A 14,108-nucleotide genomic window follows, 5' to 3' on the forward strand; every position below is an offset into this window, starting at 1 on the left:
CTCATGGGCTGACTCACCAAAAGACGGTGCTGCGGCTCTAAACTACATGTTTGGGGGTTCTAGAGCAGAACACAACACGTCTGCTCAGATGTGCGTTTACTGCGGTGGTTAAATCCCCGATCGTGTCTGCCTGGGCTGGGCTATCAGCTAAATTCTAACTTTGCTGAATGGATAGAACGGGGGTTTTTACCCCACCCTGACCACGCCCCCAGCAAGGCTGAGCCAGCTAACCCCAGCGTCTATGACGAGACGTGGCCTCAACCTATGGTCAATGACCTGAAACATTACTGCCAAAGCAACCAAAGGGCTTTTTAAGGCAAAGAGGTGGAAAGTTCTGCAATGGCCAAGTCCAACCATCTGACCTGAATCCAATTGAGCAGGCATTTCACTTGCTGAAGACAAAACTGAAGGGAAAACGCCCCCAAGAACAAGCAGGAACTGAAGACCGTTGCAATGGAGGCCTGGCAGAGCATCATCAGGGACGAAACCCAGCATCTGGTGATGGCTACGGGTTCCAGACTTCAGGCTGTCATGAGGATTTGCAACCAAGTGTTAAAAGTGACAATTTGATTTTATGATTGTTGGTTTTGGTCCCTTAAAAAGGGGGGGGTTGAGTTGTAATTCCTACACCGTTCACCTGCTTTGGATGTAAAATACCCTCAAATTAAAGCTCAACGTCTGCACTTAAAGCACATCTCGATTGTTTCATTTCAAGTCCATTGTGGTGGTGTACAGAGTCCAAAATAATGAAGATTGTGTCAATGCCCAAATATAGATGTGAATAGATAGACCTATCTGTATAGCATGCTAACATCAGCTGGTTCAGTAGATGGAAACTAAGCCTAGTCCATTAATATTTAAAGCAGGAGTCTTCAACATTTTTCAGCCCAAGTTGTTGGTTGACAGAGGAACAGAGCAGGGACCCCCCCACAATTTAAAAATAAAATAAACTTGTGCTATATTTTAAGCGTGTCCTATATTAACTTTTATAATCCAGCGCACACCCGGATATCAGGATTTACACTTCTTTTTATTAATGGATTACATTAAAAAAGCAAGAAGGAGCGAACAATGTGTTTCGCATATTGCTTCATCAGATTCGCTTTGTAGTCATATCTGTTAAAAGTAGCCTATTATTGCCGAATAATGCTTGGCGTTTACTCAATATTATTTTCACCTCAAATATATTTATTTAAATGATCACAAAATACTGACAAAAATTGGTGGACGCCCCCTGCAAGTACCTCTGTGGGCGCCAGACCCCCCAGTTGAAGATCACTGATTTAAAGTATTGAAACAATTAGTCAGAGTGAGGCTTAATCAATGTCTGAAACTTTGGTCGATTCTATGTTGTGCATTAACCTGAATTCTCTTTCCATCTTGTTGTTCTTCAGGGACCGGGCACCCCCACTATCATGTGTAATGAGTTTGGGGAGACCATAGCCATCATTGAGACCAGCGAGGGAGGGGTGCTGCCGTTGGAGCAGGCCTTGGAGATTTACCAAAAAGCCATGGAGAACGGCCTCACCATGGACACCGTCGCTGTGGAGGGAGTGCAGCTCCTCAACTAGGACCCATTCTTCAGAACTGTCAATGGACTGAACTGAGAGTCCGGTGTTATCAGTCTCGATGATGCGGACTAAAGGGGAGATCAATGCCTTAAGGACTACTGGAGGGGGAGAGTAAAATGATTTACCGGAACCCGATAACTTACTGGACAAGAATGCCCCAAAATGAAAGAAACTAATTTAAGGTTTCGAGAAACCATTGACCAAAGTATGTGAACATCTCACTTTTACAAAGTTATGAGGAGGGTCGGTATTTGATTCAGAGAAAAGTTCAAAACACGCACATCCAGGTCGAATCCGGCAGGTGCTGAGCTGGAGAGAGGCTGGAACAGTGAATAAATAAAACGGCTCGCGCACATATTTATTGCACCGTTGCTGGTGACGTTTCGAGCAGACTGCTCTTCATCATGAAGAGCAGTCTGCTCGAAACGTCACCAGCAACGGTGCAGTCAATATTTTCACTGGAGCCCATGCAGTGTGCGAGCTGTTTTATTTATTCAGTATTTGATTAAAACATGTCCCATGATAATTGAGGACCATTGGCTGTGCCTCAGATAAACATTGTATTCCGTATGATTGATTTACCATTTATGTCAAATGGATGTGATTTTGACGTTTGTTGAAAGGCTCAATAATGCCACTGACGCAAAGTTTTCTGATGTAAATAAGTTACATGAATAAATGTTTTTCAAGATTCTGTATTTGAATTTATTTTTAGTGTATTTCCTACATAATATATATTTTAATTTAGATGAAGCACTATCAGCACTCAGCCTCATTAAACACAACCATACATGCCACATCCAGACTACTAAACAATATATGGGTGATTATCGGAAAACTTGCCATTTTATGTATCTGGAACAACATTCCTCTGTAAATCTGAATAAACAACAAATAAGCAATACAATATTTTATAATTTACTTCCCCAGATATGTCTCTTAATAAAAACAAATTAATTATTTTATTTTGTTTTTAAAGAGTTTTAAACACTTTTTTGTGTGAAGCATCTTGCAAAAAATGCGAAAATGACCTGTATCTCAGTCTGATCTTTCTACTTTGGCTAGCTATTAAGGCCAAAAAACATCAAACTATCATAACAAAACATACACCTATATAATGCCCCAAGTGTTGTTTCATTACTCATGAATGAGTTTTATTCTTAATATGTGTAAAATGATGAGAAAAAGAACAATATAGTCTTGTATCCATGTTGTCGTCAACCCTGTTACTTTTAACGAAAACACCCCTTCAGATATAATGGACTGTTCCAAAAGTTGTAGCATTTCCAGGAAGTGACATCACCTGCCTTTTCTAAAGATGATGGTGGAAAGATAAGTAAGTGACATCTGCTTTTAATGAATTTTCTTCAAGTTTTGTAAAGTCTGACAGAGGGGGACGAGCACGCTGTGTCAGCCCTGTTACCAGAAAAGCATACATATACTGTATGTTAACTGTTGTCAACCCTGTTGTATAATATTCTAATATAATAAAAAAAAAATTGAAAAGACACATGTAAAATAAATGAATTGTATGCGTTAAGTAAAAAGTACCAGTAATCCACTCAAAGAAATTTGGGTATTATTAGTTTGTTTACATAACTTTTTCTTAAACAGAAAATGCTGTGAAAGTGCCAAATGTAAATGGGCATATTCATCCTTGGGTAAAAAAGTAAACTCCTCAATATTTTCACTTTACAAACACACTTAGTGTAACAAGGGAGACTATCTTTCATAATATATCAGATTTGTTCTAAATATGGATTTAAAACCTTTTCAAACAGTAATTGTTATGTCGGTAACAGGGTTGACAAAACACAGATATGCATGTTGTTTATATGTGAAAAAATACAAAAATAAGATAGCCTGAGATGGCACGGCACATTTTCCTGAGAGGTAAGGATCCACTTAATCCAAAAAGGGGCTTAAATACTTTTAAAACAGTACTTTGAAAATCAAACATCAAGATTGCAAAATGCCAAGTTTTCCGATAAACACCCATATATATATATATATATATATATATATACAGTCCTACCTTTGCTTTTGTAAGTGATATGTTAAAGGGGCAAAACTCAATTGTACGTTTGAGGCTAGGACAGCAGTGTTGATGCACACTTGGTGGTAGATAGCCAGCGATAAACAAAATCACTGTTGAGTTGAACACCTAGTTTTATTTGTATACTGAAAGACACAGATACAAACTTAAATTATTCATATAAATTCCTCTCTTGCATACTGGAACAGCAAAACAAGGAGTATAACACAAAACATTAATAGCCATATTTATTACATTTTTTTTCTCCCCCATTTGTTTTACCTTCGGTAATGGGTGTCTTTAAAAGTCAACTTATGCTCAATAACAGATTTTTCCTTATCAATATAACGAGTCCACTGACTCTACAGTAATTATGTACGCAACCAAGTCTTGCACAAAGACACAACCAATATTACCGTATTATCCTACCAACTCTTTGATTAAGTACCCTCCCCTCACTTCCCCCCCAGGTTTCTCTCCACCCGCCCGACGAGGAGATCTGGAGAGAGCAATAAAGTGACAAAGGGAGGAAGGAGGGAAGGAAAGAGGTGGAGGAAGGGGAAAGTGTGGAGGCTATAGAATCAACTTAGTAGCGAGTGAGTGTGAGAGAGAGGGATACGTCCAAAAACATACTGCTTATTTCTCTTGAAACAATATAAAGGTCCATGTTTTGTGTCTTTTCCTCTTTGAAATTAACAATAATAAAAAAAAGCAAACACCGCAGGTGCTCGCTCAGGTGTGGCCAATCAAAGGGAAGACTACGACGGAGGAATTGGACAGGTGAGAAGTGACATCTCATACGTCCTCACCCTGCCTCCAAATTATTACACATATAAAAAAAAATAAAACATGAGAAATAAACAGTTGGCAGAATTAAGAGGAACATCTGCCAATATCGTGGAACAGAAGGACCAGGGTTCACTACAACGATATAAGGAATAATAATAGTAAATAGTACAACAAAACTGAATCATGAAAATGTTGAATACAAATTAAATTGTTCTTTAAAAAAAACATTAATAAAACTGCTTGGCAACAGAGGGTCAAGGCCGAGACAGCCTGACCCCTGACCCCCCCCCCCCCTTTCTAAAAACAAAACAAGTCAAAGGCAACTCATAACATTCAGTCCAACTAAAAGCCAGGATGTGCCCGTGACTCTGGCCCTGCCTCCTTCCTTCATGGCCAGCAAATGAGAGGCACAGGAATGCTTGGTTCCTACACACACTGGCACTCTGCTAAGGTCAATCATGGGAAGGGAGGACTTGGCCAGATTTGCAGGAATGATGGCACTGCCAAAAGTCCACTTACGTTTTCAGTCAAAGGTCAGTCCATGTAGACCTCACTCGAAGGTCTATTTTTTGAGCAATAAAGTCGGGGAAAACGGAACCGGTAAAACATCTTTCTGACCCAGCTCCGTCCAATCAAATCGTTTCCAGCCGGTGAGGGCCCAGCCCCCTAATGTCCAGCAGAAACAAACAAAGACGCCAGTTGAGTGCACATACAAGCTACTGCTTGAACCCCATTAGTTAAAAAAAATCAAAAAAAAATCAAAACATAAAAAGTTGATGTGAGTTCTAAAATTGCTAACTTTTCCACCATCTCAGAATGGGGTTCTGCAAGTCTCTCCGTCTAAAACGAGAACCCTTTCTTCGAGGAAATGAGTGCAGTGAAAGCAATAGTCCATCAGTCACTGGCATCAATGGAAGCTTTTATCCAAGGTTAATACAGAGTGCTAATTCAAGTGTTGGAATTGGAGTCTGCAGTGCGTGCGCGTATGTGTGTTGTTGGTGGTTGTATTTTTGTGCCACTGGTGTTTCACGTGTCCTTTTTTTGGTACAAGGGAATTACACATTTGAAAGAAAACATCAATGCCCAAACATTGCATACTCAATTTGTCTCACTCTCTCAAGTTGGCCGCTGAGGATGGAAAGAATCAGAATTGGACCGGAGGAGAGGAGAGGAGAGGCAAAGAGTGTGGCCTTTAAAGAAAATGTGAAGGCGGAGATGCGCGACTTCAACAGTCGTCGATTTTGCTCGATCGAACTCTTCGGCGTCCCTCATCTGGAAGAGTCCTCACGAGGCTCCTCTGGGCTAGTCTCTGCGTCTCGATCCACATCGTCGCCCGGCGGCTCCCCGCCTCCTCTTCCAGATCCGTCTCCCGTCTGGGAGCCAGAGGGTCCGGGGAGGGAGGAGGAGGAATCCGAGATGCCCATGCCGGAGACCTCAGAGGGAGCGGCCGTCTGCATGATCTTCTGCCGGACCTCCCTGATCTTCAGCTGCAGACACACCTTGGTGGGAAAGATGTCCGAGTAGCGTGTCTGGAAGGCTGCGGTGGCCTGAGCTGGAAGAGGGAAGGCAGGATGTTAGAAGTGTGAAACCAGAACGGAAAAACATTCTGGTGGGTTTTGCTCGTGGCTCATGTCACAAAGTCTCATCTCCCTCTGCCATCTTTCCTGTCTACCTGCAAACAATGATAAACTACGGTATATTCATATACTAGGTAGACGTGGAAACACATTCTGAGTGAATGTATAAGTGTGTGTGTGTGTGTGTGTGAGAGAGAGATAAAGAGAGAGAGAGAGAGAGAGAGAGAGGGAGAGGGGGGGTAGTAGAGTGATTGAGTGTCCAACCTGACGGGAAGAAGCCGTGTTCCTGAAAGAGTTGCATGACCAGTGCTCTCCTCTGGTCCAGGGTTCGTCGTAGGGACGAGTAGGGCACCTTGTCAAACTCCAGCTCTCCCAGTATATCTTCCCCGTCAGTGCCTGGGGGGACAGGGACATTCAGGTGGAGTTCGCTTGATCCTTCTGGGAAAACTAGTTAAGAGTTGTATACGCCCCTTCAAAGTGCATCATTACACACTCCGAGAGGTGGAGTTAAGTAGGTACAAACATCCCCACGATCGTGAGAATAACCGATCGTGTGCAGTATCTCTCTCACACACGTATCCTTTCCCCGCCTTGTGCCTCCCTGTGTGTCGTTACCTGCTCTATCTTAGTTTCAACTGTATTGAGCTAACAAGGGGCAGCTTTGTGTTTATATAGCGGAGCGGAGGCGACGTGATTCCATCAATAAATCGATTTCCCACCCGTGCTTGTATACTGGGACAAGGACAGTAGTCAGAGTATTTAGCCTAATCAAGCTATAACCATAGCTCGACTTAAAAAGGTGCATGTAAACGTAGTGAGTATCTCTCACACACGTATCCTTTCCCCGCTTTGTGCCTCCCTGTGTCGTTACCTGCTCTTTGTGCCTCCCTGTGTGTCGTTACCTGCTCTTTGTGCCTCCCTGTGTGTGGTTACCTGCTCTTTGTGCCTCCCTGTGTGTGGTTACCTGCTCTTTGTGCCTCCCTGTGTGTGGTTACCTGCTCTTTGTGCCTTCCTGTGTGTCGTTACCTGCTCTTTCAGTATCTCTCTCACACACGTATCTTGTGCCTCCCTGTGTGTCATTAGTTACCTGCTCTTTCGAAGGTGAAGATCTCTCCCTCACACTTGGCGGCACTCTTAGGTGTGTTGGGCTCAGAGCTGCAGCTGGAGCGCCGCCTGCTCTTCCTCTTCGGAGAGACTGGGTCCTCTGTGGACGAGTCCAAATCTAAGGTGACACGGGGGGAAACAAAGTCAAAAGTGGACCGATATAATCATAATAATCAAATCAATGATTTTGACACAACGATGTAGTTATCTAAAAATGTACTTTACACCTTTGACCAAACGTAAAATGTGTTTTAGAATTCTGGTCAAGAAGTTATTCCAAAGAACAGTTTTGATGATGAATTACATCGAGAAACAGCAATACCACAATAATAAGTCAGCAGAATTCAAATATCGTGAATTTTCTTCACCAGTTATCTTTTTCGCCACAAAAATGATCTATCTGCTGGACTCTAAATTAGGGCTGGGTTAAAAAAAATCGATTCTCTGATTTTTATTGTAATCCTTTGATATTGATTCATATGTCCATATGTTTTATTAAAAATAAATAAATAAATAAATAAATAAATAAATAAATAAATAAATAAATAAATAAACAAACAAACAAACAAAGATACAAACATAGGCTATAATATTATAGGCTATGAGGTAGTTGAAACATAGTTTCAGGTGGACATTTATTTATGTTTGTAGTTGAAACAAAAACTTAAATACTGTAGGCTACATGAATGGAAATGTTTGATCATTAATCTCTACTATTAGAAATGATATAGGCTGAAATCAAATCACTGTGCATAATTGTGAAAGTGTCTTTATTGACAGATGAAAAGGCTGTTATTTACCCTTTGTCACCACCTGTAGCGTGTACTACGAAGCTAGTTTAATGCCTTATCCGAGTAAGTTTGAGTTTAAACCTGGTTTAGCCGTACTACAAAGCAAGTTAACTTTCAATCACCATGGCAACTGACGCTGCAAAGCTAACCTGGTCGCGACCAGGTTAGCTTCAGAGGATAAGATCAAAATCCATGACAGACCCATATAATCGGCTCTCTGGAGTCACTCACCGTTCATATAAGATCGCCATATGAAAAATAGATTGCAGTCAACTGAGAATATAACAAGAAAAACATTTGTGGCTCTGTAGGCTACATAATTAAATTAAGCCTACTTACCACTTTATGTCTTAACAGCTCAACGATGCGTGGAGAAATATGATCACTATTAATCACCTCGGCGCATATCATGAATGGACCCTCAAATGGAGTGAGGGTGTCGTCTCAATTCAGTTCAGCAGTTTTCTCTTTTATAGTAGGCTATTAGGCTTTATACTAGGCTATTTTATATATGAATTATTCGATCAGTGCAACCACACACATGAGTGATAGAGATCATTATTCATTGAGCATGCGTTTCTAAATCTATGGTCTAAATAGGCTTACAGATTGTGGAAATGTATAGACTGAGATTACACATTTAGATTTGTTGCTGCTGCCTGTATCAATGCAGCTGTATCAATCGCTGATCAAAGTAAATCAAATGACTGATGTGAATACAAGCTGCTGCTTTAGACAGCCCTTCAGCAGACTATCCAACGCGGATTTTCATTCTGACATTAAATCGCGGATACATTAAATATCCGCTAAAACTCTGATCATGCACTGCGCTTCATTGAACGAGGAAATGGGTGTGGAAATGGGTGTGGGCGTGGATAAACTCAGCTGTTCATAATGTGATTGGCTGGCGCACCTCTTTCGCGTGGACGCGCGCCTGTGCACGAGCGAAAAACGTGCGCGTGCACAGGCAGATCCCAGGTCCACTTACCTAGTAAAAAACCAGCGTCGTAGTATCAGTTAACTAGATAGCTTTGATCCTGTTCAGTCAAACCAGATCAAAGGGACTTATCGCGGATCTGTTAAACTAGTTTCGTAGTACAGGGCTCTGGTGAGTAAATATACTGTATGTGTAGCTAAAACCATTCAAATTGACAACCGGTCCGCAACTTTTTCCCCCCCATGTATCTACCGGTCCTTGGCGCAAAAAAGGTTGGGAACCCCTGTGTTACATAACTGGGCAATCATGTAATTCAGGTTACAGCTCAAAAAACATGTTTTAGTATCACTAACCAAATCGATATTGAAATTAATCGAATCGGAATCGAATCGAGATTAATCGATTCGGGATCTTGTGAATTTGAATCGAATCGATTCTTGAAATTTGAACCAATACCCAGCCCTACTCTAAATGCTAGCACATCCATGACAGTTGCTGCAGCTGCCCTACAGAGACAGTATTGTGAAATGCCACGGTGAGCGAGACCTGTAGAGTTCTTCCTCTTGCGGCGGTAGCTGCCCAAGATGGCGCGGGGGGAGGTGGCCAGGCTCTGCAGGGTGGGTGAAGGCAGCACCTCCTCAGGCCGGAACTCTGGCAGCTCTGCGAAGCGCTCCTCGAAATACACCTCCGACAGCACCCTGCCACATCAACACACACACATACATACACAGATGTTAAATTACACACATACATATAGACACGGAGATGTTAAATGACGCACCAATACACTATCACTTAGACCAGGGGTGGCCAAACTACGGTCTGCGGCCCGCTACCCGTTTCTTTCCCATTTTTCTGTTTTAAAGTTTAAAACGGAAAACGAAAACGGGAAAAAAACTGAAAAACAAAAACAGAAAGAAAAAGAAACGGAAATACAAAAACAAAAAAAATGATTCCCCCATTTCATTTTTTCAATTTAAAACCATTAAAAATGGGTTGTACTTGAGTACCCTGACCTGGTCTATTTATTTTTTAAACATTTTTAATACTGAATGAATGTTTAAGTTAAATTATCTCTGTCTTAACCTGTTGGCACAGGAAAAGAAAATGTGAAAACATAGCCCACAGAAATACCCATTGTAATAGGTGAGCACATCGACAAACTATGTGTCATACGGTATATTTATTTAGGTAGAAATTAAATTTTTGGTGGCACAAGGGTTTTCTGGTCAAAAACATTTTGCCGCGAAAACTGCCGCGCTTAATATTGTTTGGCCCGCGACTCCTTATATTTTTCTGTATGCGGCCCACAACCAAAAAGGTTTGGCCACCCCTGACTTGGACACTTCCATAACTACACACACAGGTTTAGACTCACTTGTCCACAGAGTCAAAGGTCTTCTTAAGTGGTGGTGGGCGGGCCTTGACCTTTTTGGGTGGAGGACCGTCTTTATCTGTCTGGGGGGGCGGAAGGGCAGGTTCTGTGGCTGATGGAGGGGGCAGAGGAGAGGAGGGGAGGGACTCCTTCCATCCAGCCTGAACAGAAACATGAAGAGGTTCAACGCATTTTAGACATGACAACAAAGATTATGATGTGTACATATCAACGTTACGTGATGCACGGCTCACCTCTCTGGCACTCATGTCCCTGCTCCGTGTGTCGGAGGGGTCTGTTGCACCGGAGCCCTCTGGGGGTCTGTCAGAGCAGAGGGGCTCCTCAGCCGGATGTGTGGAGGGAGACCCCATCTGCCCCACTGGCTCGAGCTCAAAGGAGAAACGACTGTTGGCCAACGCTTCTCTCTCCCTCTCCCTCTCTCGCTCCCGCTCCCTCTCCTTCTCCCTGTCCCTCTCTTTTCCTCGGCCTCCTCCTTCATAGTTGCCGACGGGGATGTTCGCCACCATTGCCTTCACTTTCTGAGGGGTCCTGACGGGAAGCTGGGGGAGTTTGGGGGTGCCCGGTGCACTGCCTGTAAAGTCCCAAATATAAAGATCAGTTTAAACCATGGTACCTACCAATCATTAAAACAAATTTGTTGGAGTCTACTACAAGTTCTTCACTTTTGTTTAATGAGGCCTCTTGATTAATGATAACACTTGAGACATTACAGCTTAACACATTACAAATTGATTCTTGGAATATATATATATATATATATATATTTATTTATTAGGGGTGTCGCGGTACATGTATTCGTCCCGTGAAGTCACGGTATGGGCGTCACGGTTCGGTGCTTGACGTGACACGACGAATACGTCGAATCCAGAAGGTGGTTGAACGCCATAAACGCCACAGAAGACGACACACCAAAACAACACAAGGTCCATAGAAATCCGCGTTCACTGAATGGAACGTTTTGTGGAGAGGAAACATTACCGGGGGGGGTCGCTCCAGCGTTGTTTACAAGCCGTAGCTTCCATGCTACTTCACAAAACCACAACAATATTGAAGCGTCCAGCTTTACCGTCGTCAAAAAAGCGAGTGCAGAGCAGTATCCTAATGACTTTTATCACTCAGGCGATAAGCTGTTAAATTTTGTCAACATCAAGCCAATGAGGTAAGCTTGCCAATGTAACGTTAGGTAGCTGCGACGCGCAACTATAAAGGACTTTCCTCTAGATTTCCTCTAGTCCTTTATAGTTGCAGCTAAACGTTACATAACACTGACAAAGCTGTTAACTTGTAAACAAGCAACTTACATCGCGTGAGATGACAAGCAAGATGCGGTGAGGAAGAGGGGATGACTCCTTGTTGTCATGTTCCAATAATCCATTATGATGACCGAACGTAATCATTATGGTAAACAAAACTCGCATCCAATAACGTTAGTGTACTTACTTGGGAAAGTGAAACCCACCCCGCTGTCTGACAACTACAGCAGGGGAGGGGTTGGTGGGAGTATTAGGCTACTCCCCATGCACTCCGTTTACAAACTTGTGTACAATAAAGATTTAAAGTTGGGGGAAATGCCTTTGCCCTGTCAAACAGCTGGAATACAGACATCTGAGAGGGAGACGCACCCCACACTTTGAAAATCACTGCTCTAGACTGGAGTAATACCTTTTTGTGTGGATTGCCTAGATCTTATTAAATTGTGCACATTTATTCATTCCCACTTATTAGACACTATTTCTGATGGTAAAATGAGGGTAAAAAGCAAAACACAGAATTCAGAAAAATTCAAAGGGAAGAAAACTTTGGGATTTGTTGCTTTTTTTTCTCGGTTGTACCGTATTCGTACCGAACCGTGACCCCGAAACCGAGGTACGTACCGAACCGTGACTTTTGTGTACCGTGACACACACACACACACATATATATATATATATATATATATATATATATATATATATATATATATATATATATATATATATATATGTGTACATATATATACACACACACAGAGTATATATTACCAGGTGTGTGGATTTGTATAGGGGGACTGCATGGCCTTATTGAAACAGCTGAGCCACTAGGAGGTGCCACTGAGCTGCTACCGCTGGAAGCCTGAGTGTGCCTCTCCAAATGTCTGTCCGGATGCATCAGCAGCTCCGTCTGCCTCTCAGCCTGCCTGTCAGTGTGTCGATCCATAGCTCTGTCGTGATGCAGGTGTCTGTCCGCCTGTCTGTCCAGGTGCGTCTGTGGATATGCGTGTGTTATGGTGGTGGGGGGAGCTGCTGTGTGTTTGGGCAGCATGTGGGGGGGAACGCCGGCAGGGCTGGAGACAGAGTACACCACGCTGGGGGGCACCGCTGTCATGGAGACCACTCCTGCCGTCATGGTAACGCCGGGCGAAGGAGGGTAGATGGCGGTGACTATCTGGCTCCCGGTGCCGGAGGCGGGGGCCGGGGTGGAGGGCTGTGGGGCGTGGGCTGTGGCTAGTAGTGGTGGCTGACCTGGATGAAGGAAGACAAGAGATCCACTTCAGACATTTTTGATATTTTTCCATAACTGGAACAACATTATAATATAATTGAGTTAGAGCAGTGAAACACGCAGAGTTAACCCTTTATTAAGACATGAACTCTCTCACACGTACACACAATCAGTGAGTCTGAAGCCGTCTGCAGTGCACCTGCTGCACTAGTAAAGAAACGCTTCAAATGAGGTAGCCTATGTGCTCTCAAAACAAACATTTTGGAAGGATTATTCGCTGTAATTATTATTTGAAGTGTCCATAAAACTAATGCCACCGCAGATTTTCTGTGTGGACTCGACTGTGATCTATTTGTCAATTTTACTGCAACGTGAGTAGGCTGTGACCAATTGAGAGCGCATGAGGTAATTAAAAGAAATGGGAAGGAATAAGAACTGTTTCTGTAGCCTACCTCCTCTACCTGCTACCTCCATTTTGAGACCTTGGATTAATTGAGGAAAGAGCGATAATAGCTGAGTTTGTAGCGCCGGCGAAACAGAAAGAACTCGACGACATGAAAGCAGCCAAGAGACTAGAGACAGTTGAACAGTAGGCCATATAGAGACACTGTGGAGCGCGTCATCATTCAGAAACCACGCCCAAAACGGGGGAAAACAAAACTTCCCCCCAATCCTGGCGTTCTCCTATGTCACGTGCACGGTCGCGTGTTGCACACAAAGATCGTATATACCATGAACACTCCAACTTACTTGACTGACAGCTAGATCCACATTTTTCTTCTCGCCAATTCTCAATGGCTTCCTTGTTTTGCTCAGGAGTACAAAAAAACTTTAATTGGCGATTTTTTACATTTGTTGTCTGCGCAGCCCCACCACACAACAGCTTTTAGCTATGTTTAATTCAAGGAAAATGACGCTGGTGTGTGGAAGTGAACGGAGAGCTTTCCCCCCGTGATGGCCGTGGCCTATTTCATGCAGTGGCTCTATTGGGTAATTTCATATTAGTACCTAACAAACAGTGGAAGTGGAGTCGAATGAACAACCTATGAATTCGGCTCTCCATCACCACACTGACCTGCAAGCAGCGGCTGCACCAGGCTCTGCCCGGGGGGCGCGATGGCTGTGAAGCCCAGCGTTGCTAGGGGCGATGGGACATACGCAGAGCCTGGCACTGGCAGAGCTTGCTGGGCGGGGGAAGAGCCTGTGGTTGTTGTGGAGACCAGAGGCAGAGTGGATGGGACCCCTGGAGTGGACTGGACATAGGTGATCCTGGAAGGGAGGAACAGAGAGAGGAGAGGTAAGAGGAGAGAGAGAGACAGAGAGAGATGGGGGAACAAAGACACAAAGAGCGACCGAGAAGCAGTGGCGCTGGAAGTACTTTTAGGTAGGGGGTGCTGTAAGTAAGGGACTTACAGCAGGGCCGAAGA

At 43.3% G+C, this 14,108-nt stretch overlaps 2 protein-coding genes across 2 annotated transcripts in view; one reads left to right on the forward strand and one right to left on the reverse strand.

Annotated features, from left to right (window-relative positions):
* The window catches only part of znf526 (zinc finger protein 526), a 32,811-nt gene extending 30,900 nt beyond the window's left edge, over window positions 1–1,911 (forward strand). Inside the window, exon 9 of the mRNA XM_083661346.1 lies at window positions 1,395–1,911. Within this exon, the coding sequence (XP_083517472.1) occupies window positions 1,395–1,571 (177 nt within the window). The 3' untranslated portion in view covers window positions 1,572–1,911. The remainder of the gene's footprint in view (window positions 1–1,394) is intronic.
* A 1,787-nt stretch (window positions 1,912–3,698) lies between these two features.
* The window catches only part of cicb (capicua transcriptional repressor b), a gene marked incomplete at its 5' end in the record, with an annotated part of 57,998 nt that continues 47,588 nt past the window's right edge, over window positions 3,699–14,108 (reverse strand). Inside the window, 8 exons of the mRNA XM_083661435.1 lie at window positions 3,699–5,947; window positions 6,237–6,368; window positions 7,060–7,194; window positions 9,351–9,502; window positions 10,183–10,340; window positions 10,434–10,771; window positions 12,222–12,701; window positions 13,757–13,950. Of these exons, the coding sequence (XP_083517561.1) occupies window positions 5,664–5,947; window positions 6,237–6,368; window positions 7,060–7,194; window positions 9,351–9,502; window positions 10,183–10,340; window positions 10,434–10,771; window positions 12,222–12,701; window positions 13,757–13,950 (1,873 nt within the window). The 3' untranslated portion in view covers window positions 3,699–5,663. The remainder of the gene's footprint in view (window positions 5,948–6,236; window positions 6,369–7,059; window positions 7,195–9,350; window positions 9,503–10,182; window positions 10,341–10,433; window positions 10,772–12,221; window positions 12,702–13,756; window positions 13,951–14,108) is intronic.

The sequence above is a fragment of the Poromitra crassiceps genome (assembly GCF_964638095.1).
Source record: "Poromitra crassiceps genome assembly, chromosome: 26".
Classification (NCBI taxonomy): Eukaryota; Metazoa; Chordata; class Actinopteri; order Beryciformes; family Melamphaidae; genus Poromitra; species Poromitra crassiceps.